The sequence below is a fragment of the Sycon ciliatum genome, chromosome 1 (genome assembly GCF_964019385.1).
Source record: "Sycon ciliatum chromosome 1, ocSycCili1.1, whole genome shotgun sequence".
NCBI classification, from domain to species: Eukaryota; Metazoa; Porifera; class Calcarea; order Leucosolenida; family Sycettidae; genus Sycon; species Sycon ciliatum.
Genome location: NC_088643.1, coordinates 2274516 through 2291833, shown reverse-complemented (window position 1 = coordinate 2291833; position 17318 = coordinate 2274516). Strand labels below are relative to the sequence as shown.

Below are 17318 nucleotides of genomic sequence, written 5' to 3'. Positions count from 1 at the left end.
GAGATAATCCAGGTGTTCCAAACACACGGCCTGAAGTTTACAATAGACGCTAACAGAAAGGTCATCGATTACCTCGACATATCAATGAACCTCAACACCGGTACCTTTCAGCCGTACAGAAAACCAAATAGCACTCCAGTATATGTTGATGTCAGCTCCTGCCACCCGCCACAAGTATTGAAGCAGATCCCGATTGGCGTTAACAAGCGTCTTCAGCGGATATCTTGTAATGAAGACGTCTTTAGTGATGCCAAGCCCGTATATGAGGACGCCCTGGCAGCAAGCGGACATCCAAGAACCATAGCATACAGTGACGAACCGGAACAAAGGAAAAGAAGGAAGCGGCGCAGCAGAGATGTGATTTGGTTTAACCCGCCCTATAGCACAACGGTCAGAACCAACGTTGGTGCAAGGTTCCTGGGCCTCATCAAAAAGCATTTTCCAAAGGGTTCGGCACTGAATAAGATCTTCAACAAAAACAAGATAAAAATCAGCTACAGCTGCATGAGAAACGTAGCCTCCATCATCAAAGGTCACAACGCTGCGAAGCTCCAGCCAAGGCCGCCCGTTGAGCCTTGTAACTGCCGGGTCAAGCCATCCTGCCCGCTCAAGGGGGAATGCCAGTCGACTGACGTCATATACCAGGCACATGTGTCATCTCTCCAGACCAAGACATACACCGGACTGACGGCCAACACCTTTAAATCGCGCTACAACAACCACTCCACAACATTCCGGCATGAGAAATACTCTACATCGACGGAGCTCTCAAAGCATATTTGGGACCTTCAGAACGCCCAGCGCAATTTTGACATCAGCTGGAAAATAAAAGATCGCGCCCCATCCTACAGCAACAGCAGCAAACGATGCAGCCTGTGCCTCACGGAGAAGTTTCACATCCTCACCACTCCAAATGCCATCTCACTTAACAAAAGGAGCGAGTTGGTATCAAAGTGCCGCCACCAGCGCAAGTTTTTGCTGGGTTATGAAGTGACATAACGTGTATGACGTGCTATGGGTTTGGCATGTGTGTGTATGTGTGTATGTGTGTGTGTGTCTGTGTATGTGTGTGTGGTGCGTGTGTGTTTGGCGCGCGCGCGCGTGTGTGTGTGTGTTTAGGTGCGATAATGCGGGAGTGTGGAGAGTGTGAGAACGAGAGGCTGTGTGTAGGTATGTGTATGTGGTGCATGCGTGTGTGGTGCGTGTGTGTTTGGTGTGTGTGTGTGTGAGTGTGTGTGTGTGTGTGTGTGTGCGTGTGTGTGTGTTTAGGTGCGATAATGCGGGAGTGTGGAGTGTGTGAGAACGAGAGGCTGTGTGTATGTGTGTGTGTGTGGTGCATGTGTGTGTTTGGTGCGTGTGTGTGTTTGGTGCGTGTGTGTGTGTGTGTGTGTGCGTGCGCGTGTGTTTAGGTGTGATAATGCGGGAGTGTGTGAGAACGAGAGGCTGTGTGTGGATTAGTGTGTGTGTGTGTGTGTGTGTGTGTGTGTGTGTGGATGAGTGTGCGTGGTCATGTTTCACCCAGCACCTGAGATGTTCATTCCGGCACGTCAGAGCGTACTGCCTCTGGGAGGTGTTGAATGATTATCATATTGTCTGCACTGAATTATTCTATCTCCCCTGTTTGCCTTCATATACCTGCGTTTTTCTAATCTCCTTATGTTGTCTGATGATTGGTTTTTGCCATGAAACTCTGAGTTACAACAAAAAACAGCCCTATATACTTCCTTTTGTGTACCTCTTGCGTACTACGCTCTGCCCATTCCGGGCATTTGAGCACTATTGCAGGTTAAGGCGCACACCCTCTGTGTAATATCCATATGATGCATGACCCTACCTTTGGCTGCTGGATGCTGTCGTGCACATGGGATACCATGTGAAGACGAGTACAAAAAACACCACTGAGATCTGGTGCTTGAGCATACCAAGACCAATGCAATGGTACAAGAGCATCCTGCACCTGAAGATAACGTCCCTGAAGCTAGAGATACTTCAGACGCCAACATCTCTCCGCAGGACCAGAAGATCAAGATTCTGTGGGATTTCACTATACGGTGCGGTCGCTTCATTGCGCAGCAATGGCCTGATATTGTTCTGGTTGATGGACCTGCCAAGAAGGCCCTGATCATTGGCATTGCCGTACCTGGTGCTCCACGCGTTGCTGAAAAGGAAGTTGAGAAACGTGCCAAGTATCAACTTCTTGCTCGCGAAGTCCATCGGCTATGGTAAGTTGAAACTCAGGTTGTTCCTGTGGTAGTTGGCACTTTGGGCACTGTTTCCAAACAGTTGCCAGGATACCTTGACACCATCGGTATCACCACCTACTTCTCTGTGTCTGAATTGCAAAAGAATGCTCTCCTTGGCTCGGCAGCAAACCTGCGTAAGGTCCTTGATTTGTAATGCTCTGGGGTGGGTGGCAGAGTTCTTCCGGTCCTATTTTCCTCAAAGCCCTCTCGTGTTTCCTATGACCGATATTTTAAAGAGTGTTGTGTTCTTCTCTCTGTTCTTTACCTGCCTTCATATCAATATTCATATGATGCATGGCCCCACCTTTCGCTGCTGGATGCCAGCCCAGTGGGTGCAAATCTCCGGCCTTTGGCTGAGTGCTGATGGCTATTTAAAAGGATCATTCGGGGAAGTGAACTTCCTGAAAAGAAAAGAAAACGCTAGGCCCACCAGGACTCGAACTGGGGACCTTGATTGTCATGAGCAATGCTCTAACCACTCAGTTATGTGACCAGGCTGAACCTAGAAGGCACTGAGAAATTGTTCACTCCAAAGGCAGCTCACAACCCGTCCCACACAAATTGATGGCACTTGGGTCTTTCCCCTCCCCCCCCCCCCCGCCCCCCCCCCCCACAGGGGACCAACCACAGTCAGTTTCTGGAAAGTACTACCAGAGGTGAAAGAAGTGTTTGTTTTTTTCACGGCTGAGCGTAGCGAAAGAGTGTAAAATCGTATTTTTCACTCACAACGTTTCTGTTGTGCACTGCTGCTCTTCCACTCCGCAACTATCCTTCACCTGCCATCGTGGTATTGTGTTCCTCGTGTTAACTTGGAGGTTTAAGCCAGCCCCATTTGTGTTTACAAAGGTGCTGTGTAACTTTTTGTTGAGTTCGAAACAGGACGACTGACAACGGGAACAAGTTAGTGGGAACGACATTTATTATAGACGACGAGACAAGAGACCAAGACGAACGAAACGACTACATGGTGATTATTGACGAATGAGAAAAGAGAAAGAGAGAGAGATCAAGTCTGAATGGCAAGATAAAGGGCCTGGGTAGCTATGGCAAATATGGGCGCGCAAGTAGTTACCCAGGCCAACGGAACAAAAGGAGACAAAATGTGAGTACGTAAGTGCATGCAAGCCAGCTAGAAAAGGTACGGGAGGGGGTACCTAACATACCACCCCTCCATGAAAAAAAATCCCGCGTCCTCGCGGAGAGAAAAAAAGAGAGAAAAAGATTTAAAAAAAAATGACTGACGGAGAAAAAAACACACACACACATACTGCACGCGCGCACGGATCTCACGAAAGTGTGTACTAAATGCACTACAGATTATTCCTGTACTACTTATAGTGTGTAATAACTATTGGAGTTTGACGAGGAACGTGAATTACTAGTATTTTGCGCGGGGCTAATACAGCCTAGTTACACTTTTGCTAAACATCCAAAAATTAGAGCGTGGCTCACCATGATCGGACCCCTAACTTGGTAATGTTTTACGAACACACGCGCGCACACACACTACAAAAAAATTCACGAAAATAAATTTGACGAAGAAGCATAAAAAAAAGAAAGAGAGAAAGGTAGCTGACCTGCATGGCTTGAACGAGAATAGACGAGGTAAGGTTGGCGTAGGAGAGACGAGGTTGATAGAGACGAGACGAGGTTGGCGTAGGAGAGACGAGACTGACATGGACGACACGAGGTTGACATAGACGAGACGAATGGTGGATGAGGACGGCTGGGCATGGGATGATCTCAGGGTCGTGGGTCGATCAATAATCGGGCGCCAATGTTGAATTCGAAACAGGACGACTGACAACGGGAACAAGTTAGTGGGAACGACATTTATTATAGACGACGAGACAAGAGACCAAGACGAACGAAACGACTAAATGGTGATTATTGACGAATGAGAAAAGAGAGAGAGAGAGAGAGAGAGAGATCAAGTCTGAATGGCAAGATAAAGGTCCTGGGTAGCTATGGCAAATTTGGGCGCGCAAGTAGCTACCCAGGCCAACGGAACAAAAGGAGACAAAATGTGAGTACGTAAGTGCATGCAGGCCAGCTAGAAAAGGTACGGGAGGGGGTACCTAACACTTTGGTCACCCATTGGCATGACCAAGGCATACGTATTTCCCTGTATCTGGATGACGGAACCGGAGCCGCAAACTCCATAGAGGAGACCCAGTGGGTCGCCCCACTTGTGAGGTCAGATTTGGAAAAATGCGGTCTTGTCATCAACAAGCAAAAGAGTAATTTTCAACCCCGGCAGGTGGTCTTTATCTTGGATCATGTCCTGGACAGGGCCAACAACAGCATTCATGTCACCCCAAACCGTGTATCCAAGTTTAAACTGCTGCTAGGTGAGATTATGTCTGACCGCACTATAGTCCTTGCACGCTTGCTTGTCAAACTAACTGGGTCGCTCAGCTCTATGTGGCTTGCGCTGGGCTGAGTGGTGCGCTTACAGACAAGAAGCTTGCACGCATGTCTGGTCCCAACCCTAGAAGAAGGCTGGGAGATAGCTATCCCAATTGAGCAAGCTGCTAAGTCTGAATTTAAAAGTTTTTGGCAATCTGTATTTGATCATTTTCATGGGAGGCCCATCTGGTCTGCCGGGCCCCGCACGGATGCTAGAGACTCGACTGGTGGGGTGGTTTAAGGGGTTGAAATCGCAACGGGTGAGTGTCCCTGGACCATGTCAGCCGCTCCACATTAACGGAACTGATTGCTTCCCGCTTTGCCCTAATCTCTTTAGTGTCTCGATTGTCTGGCCATGCAATTTGTCCTTATTACCGACAGCCAAAACGTCCTGTCCATTTTTGTGTAACCCAACGCTGCACCAAGAAGCTGTTGACATTTCCTGTTTCTGTCAACGCGAACACATAATGTCATTGAATTGTTTTCACAGTGGATCCCCAGGGGTGGAAACACCACGGCTGACTATCTCTCACGGATTCTAGACAAGGGCGACATCTCGTCAGTTTACCGAAAAATAAAGGAGAATTTTTTTGCCATGCTCATCCTGAAAACTCTACATTTCTGTCCATTACTCCTGAAATGGCTGCTGCTTCGCCAATTAGCTGGATTTTCCTCAGCCAGGTTGGTCATTCTTTGACTGCTAAGATAAATACATATATAAGCGAAGGTGAAAGTGGTGTCGCGACTCATAGCAAAGAAAGTATTTCCGTTCGCTGTCGTGTCCGGAGACCATTTTCGTGATCAATCCTCAAGTAGCAGAGTAGTTCCTGGAAACTATTTCTAGGAATTTTACTTGATTATATGGCGTCCTATCCTATTCTGCCGAAGGGCCGTCGGCAGATTATTGCGTGTACAGAGGATGCCTCTTGGGAAAATATGCGAAACCAAAGCCATGATATTGCCTTCACTCAAAGTAGAGTCCAGGAAAAGCCCGTGAACTTCCGAAGCAACAGCCGATTGCTTGCTTTCGGGCTTGCTTGGTGCAAGACATTTTCCACTGTCTGCCAGAGAGCACAGTTTCATGAAGGATGTCTTGCCCGAGGTTTGGAGGTTGATGTTCTGTCTTGGGAATGGCTCCATAGCTTTATCACCACCGTTATCCGTTTGCTTCTTCGAGTCGGATCCTGTATCAGACTCATCGAGAAGCTCGGGCAATTAGTATTCACTCATCCTCATCTGGAGCATATAACTATGTGTCACTTTTAATTCTTCGCCCACAATGATCCAGTCACTCTCCTTGCATTCATTCCCAATCTCCTGCCCCGAAGTTTTTCAAAATCAAATGAAATGCTTTCGGCAGCCACACTACGCCTGCCGAACATGGCTTCCGCCAGACCGACCTAAACTCAAAGGAAGTTCGAAGAATATTTTACCTGTGCTGGCACTTCATATTTTTCTATGTTGCAGATGATAATAGGGGATCACTTTCCATCACTTCGGGCGAACAAATTTGTCTGTTTCGACAGGATTCAGGATTACGATTTAGACCAAAACTACATGTGAAATATGCATAGTCGCATTTCCATATGTGAAAATTACCACCTTCATGGTCCTCCATCTACTTGCTCCTAAACGTATTCCTCTTTACAATATTCACCTGTGTTTCTGAGCCAAACTCGCTCTCTTATTGATGCCTGTAGTATGTGAAGTCATATGATGCCGCGCGGTAATTCTAGGTAACACACCCTGGCATTTCGGTACAGTACTCAAATTTTGGAAGTACAGTCGCCAATAACACAATACAAAATAAATAAAAGTCACAATTTTTGGGGGATTCTAACCGCCCATATCAAAGCAATCAAATTTTGAATTTCGCAAATGCATCATAATGCCTCTGGTAGTTCTAGGGTTAATCATAACCGGCTGGCATGGCAAAATAACATTTTTAATATATACAATGGACATTTACCTCGGATGGTTCTTCACATTTTGCATAACATTTTGAGGATTGAACAATAAAGATGACTACTGAACTTCGTCTTTATTTGAAAAAAACTAGGTGTCGGAATAAATAAACTTAAAAGCGCAAGCTTTAAGTCAGGTGGCACCACCCGAAGCTGCGTTCGTCTCCCCCTACCTAGGTCTACCCTATTCGTAAATTCCCCTTTATTTTCCTCCCACTCCACGTGGCTCCAACTGCCTCCCAGTGTTAGACAAGCTCCAGATATGCCCAAATTCCGTACCCTCGTCAGACAGCACTTCAGTATCTCCCAGTAAACTAAATCACAGTCACCACTTCCGCTGCATAGCTCGCTGAGCATCCTATTGCTTTTTTAAGTTGCTAATCCTTTCCCACTTTGTGTACGTGCTCTTCATTTCTTTTCTTTTTCTCTTCTTCCGTGGTTGGTCTCACCCTCTCCTGAATTCAATTGGCTCTCTTGACATGCCACGAGGTGCAGAAATAAATACTTTGAAGTAAATAAATACGCAAGGAAGGCAATGGTGACAAATCCATTCAAGTAAATAGGAGAGATCAAATCAAATAAATAGGAAAATCCAATCAGAAAATAAAATAAAAGAATCAAGCCAACTAGGGAATACCAAAACAAAGAGCAAACCCGCATCCGCAACAGATACCACTCGAGCATGGAGAAGTTGAGTCCTGAACAGTACTTACAGCTTTTTTAGGTTTGTTAGACCAGTGAAATTGACATTTTGTAACGTTGTGATCTGATTATAGCTCAAAAATCTATGAAATGAATATGAAGCACACAGACAATAATGAAAAGGCGACGAGGAGACAATAACTTTATCAATGCGATTAATAGTATTAGTGAAGCGGACATTACAAAAATGATGAATGAGAATACATGTATCTAAAATGGTTGTTCCTAATCGATTTTCTTGAGACTATCATCAGGGAAAATCGTCTCACAATAGAGGCTATACGGAGAAACAAACTACTTATAGGTTATTGGATAGTGGGAAGTATACAAGGTGAGGTGTGAAAAAACTAAAGTGGGAGAGAAGACGAAAGAAATTAGAAGAAAAGATGTGAGAGTGTTCCCGACGGTGTGAGCTACTACATAAGGTGAGTGAAATGAAGGCGTGGAAGCAGGTGAATGTGATAGAGTGAGGAACTGTGAGGTGTAGGTGTATGCGAATGAATACGTGTGAGAATGCTAGGTGAAGAGTCTCAGTTTTGTGACATTTTCTTTCTGAATGCATAGATTAGGATTGTGTTTACGGATGAAAACAGCTTCTAATACCTTAAGTTCACGAAACCTACGAGCACGACACAAAACAGTGAAGCATGAATCATCATACACTGAGCGGCATTGGCTACTAGACAAGAGGTGAGAGCAGTGAGAGCAGTGATGAAGAGAGTGAGTTGGACAACCAAGATGAAGATGACCGGACTGAAGGTGAGACCACAACGAAAGGGTCAGCCATTAAGAAACACCTCTTGTCTAGTAGCCAATGCCGCTCAGTGTATGATGATTCATGCTTCACTGTTTTGTGTCGTGCTCGTAGGTTTCGTGAACTTAAGGTATTAGAAGCTGTTTTCATCCGTAAACACAATCCTAATCTATGCATTCAGAAAGAAAATGTCACAAAACTGAGACTCTTCACCTAGCATTCTCACACGTATTCATTCGCATACACCTACACCTCACAGTTCCTCACTCTATCACATTCACCTGCTTCCACGCCTTCATTTCACTCACCTTATGTAGTAGCTCACACCGTCGGGAACACTCTCACATCTTTTCTTCTAATTTCTTTCGTCTTCTCTCCCACTTTAGTTTTTTCACACCTCACCTTGTATACTTCCCACTATCCAATAACCTATAAGTAGTTTGTTTCTCCGTATAGCCTCTATTGTGAGACGATTTTCCCTGATGATAGAATCAAGAAAGTCGATTAGGAACAACCATTTTAGATACATGTATTCTCATTCATCATTTTTGTAATGTCCGCTTCACTAATACTATTAACAGACAATAATGTTGTTAACAGGTAAAGGCTAGTAGTGTAGTAAACATTAGTTCGTTGACACGATGATGTGGGCTACGACTACTACTACTATTCCTAAGTAAACAGTTTCCTCTGAGACAAAATGCTATAATACTCAAGATGTTCATAAAGGGCCTGAAGTGTGTCCTTTTTAAGAGTATTACTACTATTCCTATTAGCATTATTGGAATATCTACACAACTCAGTTTTTTAACGTTGTGATCTGATTTTTGGTCAAATGTCAATATGAAGCACAAAAACAATAAAATGTTGTTATACAGGTAAAGTTTACTAGTACACAATACAACACAGTAACAACACTTGGAATGTGCAGGTCTGATGTTGCTATACGAGGGATAACGTTGAAACTATGTTGTAACTCAGAGGTTCATTATGACTTAATTGTTCGACAACTTTTTTTAACCTAGGACTAATCATTCTACTTCTGCTCATGTATGAGTCTAGGTGTTGAATAATTTGGTGGATAAACGTTGAGCACATACCACGTACTCTCGACGTATTGCATGAATCAATTATTGTTCTTCCCTCATTCGGTTTTGGAAGGGCATGGAGCGAGAGGCTCTGCTCCTTCCCTTACCAGCTGGTGCACTCAAGAAAGCAATAGTGGTCATGCATTGGCATGGAGATACAACCAAACAAACAAAATCTAGCCAACCGGAAAGATCTCAGTTCATGACAGCAAACGGGAAAAGGCTAGAATCTCAAAGGTCTGAGCTGAGAATGTAAAAATCGTTGACCATGTCTCAGACCCAGAAAATATTTGGAAACCTCCTCCAGTCGACTTCAACTTGGTACCCTCTGTTGCTTCATCATGGTATTTGACCTGTCTGCCTTTCAGTGATACTCTATGCATGTTTTCATGTCACCACGGTAGGTAGCACTCATTGTGAATAGTTGATAGTACTCACAGGCTATAGACTTCGGTTAGACCAGTGAAATTGACATTCTCTATTGTTGTGATCTGACTTTTTCCCAAGCGTCTATGAAATGAATATGAAGCACACAGAAAATACTGCTGTTAAACAGGTAATAATGATAAGAACAGCTCGTTTGGAAGACATCATGCTGTGGTGTGGGTTCCGCTGTGTGTTCTGCCTATGTTCTCTGTGCGTTCTCTATTGCGTTCTGTGTGTCCTGCAGTGCGTGTGTTCTTGCATATGAGTGCTGTTTATGTTTGAATCCCCCTGTAAGAAGACCATAGGTCTGTGGGGACTGCCCTAGTAACTGAATATGAATAAATAATAATAATAAATAATCCATAGTCTGTATGTACATGATCTGTACGCCATACGCGGCTCTGTGTGTACAACGCATTATACGTGCTTGCAGATCCCGAAGACCCTGGTCAGCGACAATGGTCCGCAATTCACGTCACATCTGTTCCACCAATTCTGTTTGGAGGACGAAATCAGTCATATGCGCACACCGCCATACCATCCTGCGTCCGATGGACAAGTAGAACGGTGCGTCCAAGAGTTGAAGAAGGCGCTACGCACTCACCCGAACAAGGTACCAGCCTAGCCGGCAAACAGCTCTACCGCTTTGTGTTCGCCTACCGCAACACACCGCATTAATCAGTAATCTAATTTCTTATTATGCTCGGAGGATTTAAAACAGGTGCATTTGGACATAGAACGGTCTGAGAAGAAAATGTGATACATGTAATGCAAGTGCTCTTTTTGCTGCTTTCTGTCTGCTGTTTTGAAATTGGCTGACTTAACAAAACATCAAAGCTATTATTGTATGGTAGCAGTATTAAAGGCACATTACTCATACGTAGATCTACTTCTCGCTGAATAGTTCGTTCAGTTGCCAGCTGGGGAAACTGCCGGGTTTCGCACAATGTGAATGCACAAGTTGGCAGTTACTTACAGACTCCTCAAACCTTTCATATTGTGAAACATATCTTTGTGAAACTCTCTGATTTTACTATTGGACAAGTCTCTGCAGGTTGTGAAATAGCAGACCAGAAACACCAGGTGACGAAATAGAAGATTAAAAAAGGCAGAGTTAATAACAATAAATGTAGAAAGGAAAAAACATTATGGATACGAGTTAAGAGTAGCTCTCCATCATGAGTTACTCTTAACTCGCATCCATAATGTCTTTTTTCCTTTCTACATTTATGGCTCAACATCCGAGTTTCAAATAATAACAATAATTATTATTAAGTCACCAAACATATTATTATTGGAGGAATTTAACAAGAATTAAACAGTGGTTGTCCGATTCTCTTCCAGTCATCAAGGACGTATTCAGTAGCTGGTCGCTTACTCTGTACACGGGGGAAACAGAGTGGCTGAACCTAACTCATGATGATCACACTTGGGCGATCCTCTGGCCAGCTTGGGTCCTGCCTTGGTGACAAGGAGTTTTGTAAGAATTGTGAGCGACGAATGAGGTTGGCATCAACTGCCTGGAGTAAAATGTACACCCTGTGGGTCTATTAATGGGTTTGCTCCCACATGGGAGCTCGCGCTATTCCGCCGATGACTTGACACTTGACTGACTCACGACTGCCATCCAGAGAACACGAGAAGTCCATCGAACCTTCGACTCGGCAAACCTGCAAGAAAGCACTACTCCCTGCTCAATACACAGTGTTTCGGGGAATTCACCCCTCATCAAGTCGTCGGTGGAATAGCGCGAGCTCCAGTGTGGGAGCAAACCCATTCCTAAACAAAATCATCGCCGAAGTTGCAACCTCTATTTCGTACCCTGTGGGTCTGTCGAAACAAGATCAGCCAGAAGTGGAGACTGCAACTGTATCAGGCCCATGTCAAGCCACATCTGCTATACAACTGTGCGGCATGGGGCCTGACGCAAGCTGCAACTCGGAACTTGGATGTCTTTCATGGTAAGCAATCACGTAACTCGATGGACGTGACATACGCCAACATCATCTCCAATGAGCAGCTATACATGAGATGTGATAAGGAGCCGATATCCGCAATAGTGGAGAATGCCCGTTTGCATGTGCCGAGGAACAACAGCGGGAGGAAAGTAATAACTATTATACTATAATGATAGTTAAGAGTAGAGCCCACAAGCTCTCTTCCATTACCACTGCAATAGTTCAACTCATTTCACAATAATTATTCCAACGTTTCGGCAAATTGCCTTCATCAGGTTCACAATGGAAGAGAGCGTGTGGGCTCTGCTCTTAACTCTTTATGAAACTGCAGGAAGCCTCCCCACTTTTTACTTACTATAATGATAGCAATGAATAATATCAGTTCCGCGGTCATGCCACACAACAAAGAAGTCCAAAAAGAGGTTAAACCAAAATAGATTTTCTTGTCACTCTCATCAGTGGATTTTCGTGACTGAAGAAATATAGTGTTCAGCAGAGCAATACATGATCATTGGAGTGACACAATTATACGACAGTGCTAAAACAAGAAAGGAGCGGGAAACAGCGAGGTGAGATCATAGCTATGAGCCATATACATTCACACAAAAATGAACAATGTGTGAACTCGCGAATATAACTTGAGTACTACCACATATACAATGCTTCTTTTGCCTACACAGAACTGGCTTATACACACAAATACACCCAGAAAAAGTATTCATAAAAGACGATACTGTTCGGTCAAATGACAATCTATGTTCCGTTAAAGTTTCTGTGTGAACGTTTGTACAGTGCTGCTTGATCCTTCCTCTCGCATTTTGACTACCTCCGGTTTGGTACTTTGCTTGCTGAGAATGACAACAAGCAGCAGGTCAAACTCATCGCCAAGTATGATAAGAACTTCAAATGGTTACGTGCGAAGCGAAACGGCTCCATGAATATCAACACAGACACGATCATTAACCTCGCGAACATACTACTTTCCTCGGTGCAAAACAAACTGCTTTGCCGTGGTACCGACTATGGTTTCCCTCCTTCTAATAACAAAAAGAAGATTTTGACGCAATTCGAAATTTTCCATAAACGACTCATAGTTGACTTTGCTCCAGTGTTTGAAAACCACCAGGGCTATCTGTAAAGCAAATCTCCGTGCAATCGCGGAAGAACACGCAGAGAAGACAACACTTTACATAATGTACATATATGGCAGTGATTTGTGACTGGTCGTGGGGCATTGTGACAGGTAAATTAATTTGTGACCGGTCATGGGGGGTTTGTGACTGTTTGACTGGTCAAGGGGACCTTACCTCGACTGGTCACGGGGACCTTGCCTTGACTGGTCACTGAGTCCTACATTATTATTATCATTATTTGCATTTTCGCGTCTTCGTCAATCAAATGATTGATAATTTCGCTTATGCTGAGTGGTGGTAAACAGAAATCAAATAATAAAGAAAGATGCTGATGTCAAGGCAGAAAACAACATAAGGGAAGGAAAAAAGAATACAGGATAAGTATGGATATCGAATGCGATACGTTATGATAGTTATTGCATGTTGATATTGTGATTGATGGTGTGATTCTATTCATCATCATCATTATCATCATCATAAGCCCATAGCCCTAAGACTGTCAGGGCGTCACAGAGCAAGTATGAACAAGCGAGCGCCATAAAAATCTATGGCGTGCCGCAGCTGCAAGGACTGCACGTCAAGTGCAGACCATGAAATAATTATTATTATCAAGCCATGACATTCTAGGCCTGCCTCGGCCACGACCTCCAGCAACACAACCCTGAAGAACAGTCAATGACAAACAGCCAGTGATTCTATTCCTACAGTTTAAATACTGAAGGAGTTGATAATCATAATGGTATTATGGTATTTGGGTAATATAAGATAGTATTTGGATGTTTGATGATAATACATTTCCAGTTGTTATTGAGTTACACATTATTATGGCTGTTGTCGTGACTGGCTTTTAGAGAAAAGGGAGAGAGAAGGAGAGAGAGAGAGAGAGAGAGAGAGAGAGAGAGAGAGAGAAAGAGAGAGAGAGAGAGAGAGAGAGAGAGAGAGAGAGAGAGAGAGAGAGAGGGAAACATAGGGAGATGAGCAAATTGAGGAGATATATCCGGTTGATTGGACGTTGCACTGTCGGGCTAATACGGGATTACAGGTACATTGATTTTTAACTAGTTGGATTAACATATTGCCTCACCCAGAGCCTTCCAGCTCTTACGACAGGCAGCTGTTGCCCGGAGCGAATGGAGATCTCCCAGAGTCAGGAGTCTACCCTGCCAGGCTTTCTGCAGATCTTGATGCAGCACGCTGGGAAGAGTGACGTGTGGCCGGCCAAGCCATCTGGTGCTGTTATTTGCGAAAATGATTTCCATTGCCAATACTGCGGGGGTTGATGGTGGCAGCCGCAGGATGTGACCAAATAGACGCCACCTGGCACGGCGTACGAAGATGCTGATCTCCTCCATTTGGCACCTCCAGTACAGTGCTTCATTGGAGATGCGCTGTGGCCATTTGATGCCAAGGAGAGACCACAACTGACGTTGGTGGAAGGCATCCAACTTCTGGAGAGCAGATTGCGTGAGGCCCCAAGTGCAACAGTTGTACGTTAGGACGGGTAGGACCTCTCCTACTATATTTCCCATATAATCAACTGGTTACGAACTTAGACGTTGTGACTTCGGCGGTATTAGTCATGAACTGGGTTGTTCCAAAGAGGAACACACGCTTCTTGCCGAACTTGACACTTGACTGACTCCCGACTGCCATCCCGAGCACAGGAGGAGCACGTCGCACCTTGCGCTCAGCAAACCTGCAAGAAAGCACACCTCCCTGCTCACTACACAGTGTTTCGGGGAATTCACCCCTCATCAGTTGAGCTTGAGTAAGTTGACGAAGCTTTTTGCCTGAAAAGCACCACTTATATAATGCTCTCCAGGTCAAACCATCACCGGGGATACAAACTTACAGAGACGTGTTATGTTGTGTATTGAGCAGGGAGTGGTGCTTTCTTGCAGGACGATTATGAGACGAATTAATAACATGACCATGCGGTCTAACTACAATTCAAAGCAACACACCGCCCAACTTGGGTGGGTTAGCAATATGAGATATAAAGAAAGGGGACACTTTGCGAAAACGAATCATAACCATGAACCTTCCAAGCTGGAAGGCTGTTGGTTTGCGCACTGTAGATGTGTTAGAGCTAGGTCACAGGCCGTTGAATGTCGCAGTAGCCTGTCAGTGTTGTGCCTTGTTATCGCACTTTCTGACTGCTTATTATCGTCTTACAGTCGTGGATAGTTGCTCCATAACTCGTTCCCATGTGTTTTTCTTCTATTTTTACCTTTTCTTATTGGCTCAGTATCCGACTGTACTGCTAGTATCAAAAGCACATTGCTCCTGCGTATTTCTAGATGGACAGTTCAGTTGACACTAAGGAAACTACCCGGTTTCGCACACTGAGGGTGAATGCATTAGTCAACAGTAACTTACAGATGACGCAAACTTGTAATGCTACTTCCAAAAGTATGAAAAAAGTCTTTGGGTAACTCTCTGATTGGATTGTTGTCCAATTTTCTGCAGGTAAAAAAGCAGAAGCCAAAACAAAAACAAAAGAACAACCAGTTGAAGTTTTAAAAGGCTAAGAAATTAGCAATCAACAAGTCACCAAACAGGTTACGCTCGGAGGAATTAACAAGCTGCAATTGGACATAGAAGGGTCTGAGAAGAAAATGTGATAACGCAAGTGCATTTGTTTTGCTGGGATGTGTTAAGCTGCCCTAGAGAGCCCTCGGCCATTCGATTGATATCATGGGGAGCGCATCAAACTATGTCCACTGCGACCAAACGCAAATTGGAATTTCAAATTTGGACTTCGCAGTTTCCCTAGTGGCAACTGAACTATTCAGCGAGAAGTACGTAGGAGACCTATTCAGCGAGAAGTACGTAGGAGTAATTAGCAAATTATAGGTCATTTTCATCTTGACATAGCAAGCACAATTGCACAATGTTTTCTTGCTGTTTTCAAATTGGCTGAGTTAACAAAACATCAAAGTTATTACTGTACAGTAGCAGTATTAAAGGCACATTACTCCTACGTACTTCTCGCTGAATAGGTCTCCTACGTACTTCTCGCTGAATAGTTCAGTTGGCACTAGGGGAACTGCGTTTCGCACAATGTGAATGCACAAGTTCGCAGTTACTTACAGATTCGTCAAGCCTTTGATATTCTGAAACATCTCTTTGTGTAACTCTCTGACTTTATTATTGGACAAGTCTCTGCAGGATGTAAAATAGCAGAAACCAGAAACACCAGGTGATGAAAAAGAGGATTTAAAAGGCAGAGAAATTAACAATAATTATTATATCTGGCAAGGTACGTTCGGGCCTGATTGGAAATTTTTATTTCCATTGCTATCAGGTTCGGCCTCATTTCCTCTGTGCTGCGCTGACGAGTCCACAAAGGACGAAACAGTTCTGCCCGCAGATTGAGTATTTCGCTCCTGCTCTTGTAGCAGTTGAGCACTCTTGCGTGGGGTAGTGCCTTTGCTGTTTGCGTTATGCAGAGCTCACTGACTTGTCAGTTTGAGCACTCTGGCAAGGTACGTTCGGGCCTGATTGGAAATTTTTATTTCCATTGCTATCAGGTTCGGCCTCATTTCCTCTGTGCTGCGCTGACGAGTCCACAAAGGACGAAACAGTTCTGTCCGCAGATTGAGTATTTCGCTCCTGCTCTTGTAGCAGTTGAGCACTCTTGCGTGGGGTAGTGCCTTTGCTGTTTGCGTTATGCAGAGCTCACTGACTTGTCAGTTTGAGCACTCTGGCAAGGTACGTTCGGGCCTGATTGGAAATTTTTATTTCCATTGCTATCAGGTTCGGCCTCATTTCCTCTGTGCTGCGCTGACGAGTCCACAAAGGACGAAACAGTTCTGCCCGCAGATTGAGTATTTCGCTCCTGCTCTTGTAGCAGTTGAGCACTCTTGCGTGGGGTAGTGCCTTTGCTGTTTGCGTTATGCAGAGCTCACTGACTTGTCAGTTTGAGCACTCTGGCAAGGTACGTTCGGGCCTGATTGGAAATTTTTATTTCCATTGCTATCAGGTTCGGCCTCATTTCCTCTGTGCTGCGCTGACGAGTCCACAAAGGACGAAACAGTTCTGTCCGCAGATTGAGTATTTCGCTCCTGCTCTTGTAGCAGTTGAGCACTCTTGCGTGGGGTAGTGCCTTTGCTGTTTGCGTTATGCAGAGCTCACTGACTTGTCAGTTTGAGCACTCTGGCAAGGTACGTTCGGGCCTGATTGGAAATTTTTATTTCCATTGCTATCAGGTTCGGCCTCATTTCCTCTGTGCTGCGCTGACGAGTCCACAAAGGACGAAACAGTTCTGCCCGCAGATTGAGTATTTCGCTCCTGCTCTTGTAGCAGTTGAGCACTCTTGCGTGGGGTAGTGCCTTTGCTGTTTGCGTTATGCAGAGCTCACTGACTTGTCAGTTTGAGCACTCTGGCAAGGTACGTTCGGGCCTGATTGGAAATTTTTATTTCCATTGCTATCAGGTTCGGCCTCATTTCCTCTGTGCTGCGCTGACGAGTCCACAAAGGACGAAACAGTTCTGTCCGCAGATTGAACAATAATTATTAAAGGGGAAGTTAAGGCAAAAATCAAAATTTCACCAGTTGTAGTCTTCGGGGTGCTGAGTCGAATGGTCTTGGTCCGAGAAAGCTGAGACGCTCCCTTCCTACTTGAATCCCAGTCGAACT

The 17318-nt window shown here is 44.6% G+C and overlaps 1 protein-coding gene across 1 annotated transcript in view; it reads right to left on the bottom strand.

The window, feature by feature from the left end:
* Positions 1-17318, bottom strand: part of LOC135806786 (leucine-rich repeat-containing protein 15-like) — a 150354-nt gene that overhangs the window by 76625 nt on the left and 56411 nt on the right. Inside the window, exons 9-13 of the mRNA XM_065321000.1 lie at positions 15771-15842; positions 15057-15140; positions 10563-10634; positions 9599-9670; positions 7330-7401 (exon numbers count right to left, since the gene is read on the bottom strand). Of these exons, the coding sequence (XP_065177072.1) occupies positions 7330-7401; positions 9599-9670; positions 10563-10634; positions 15057-15140; positions 15771-15842 (372 nt within the window). The remainder of the gene's footprint in view (positions 1-7329; positions 7402-9598; positions 9671-10562; positions 10635-15056; positions 15141-15770; positions 15843-17318) is intronic.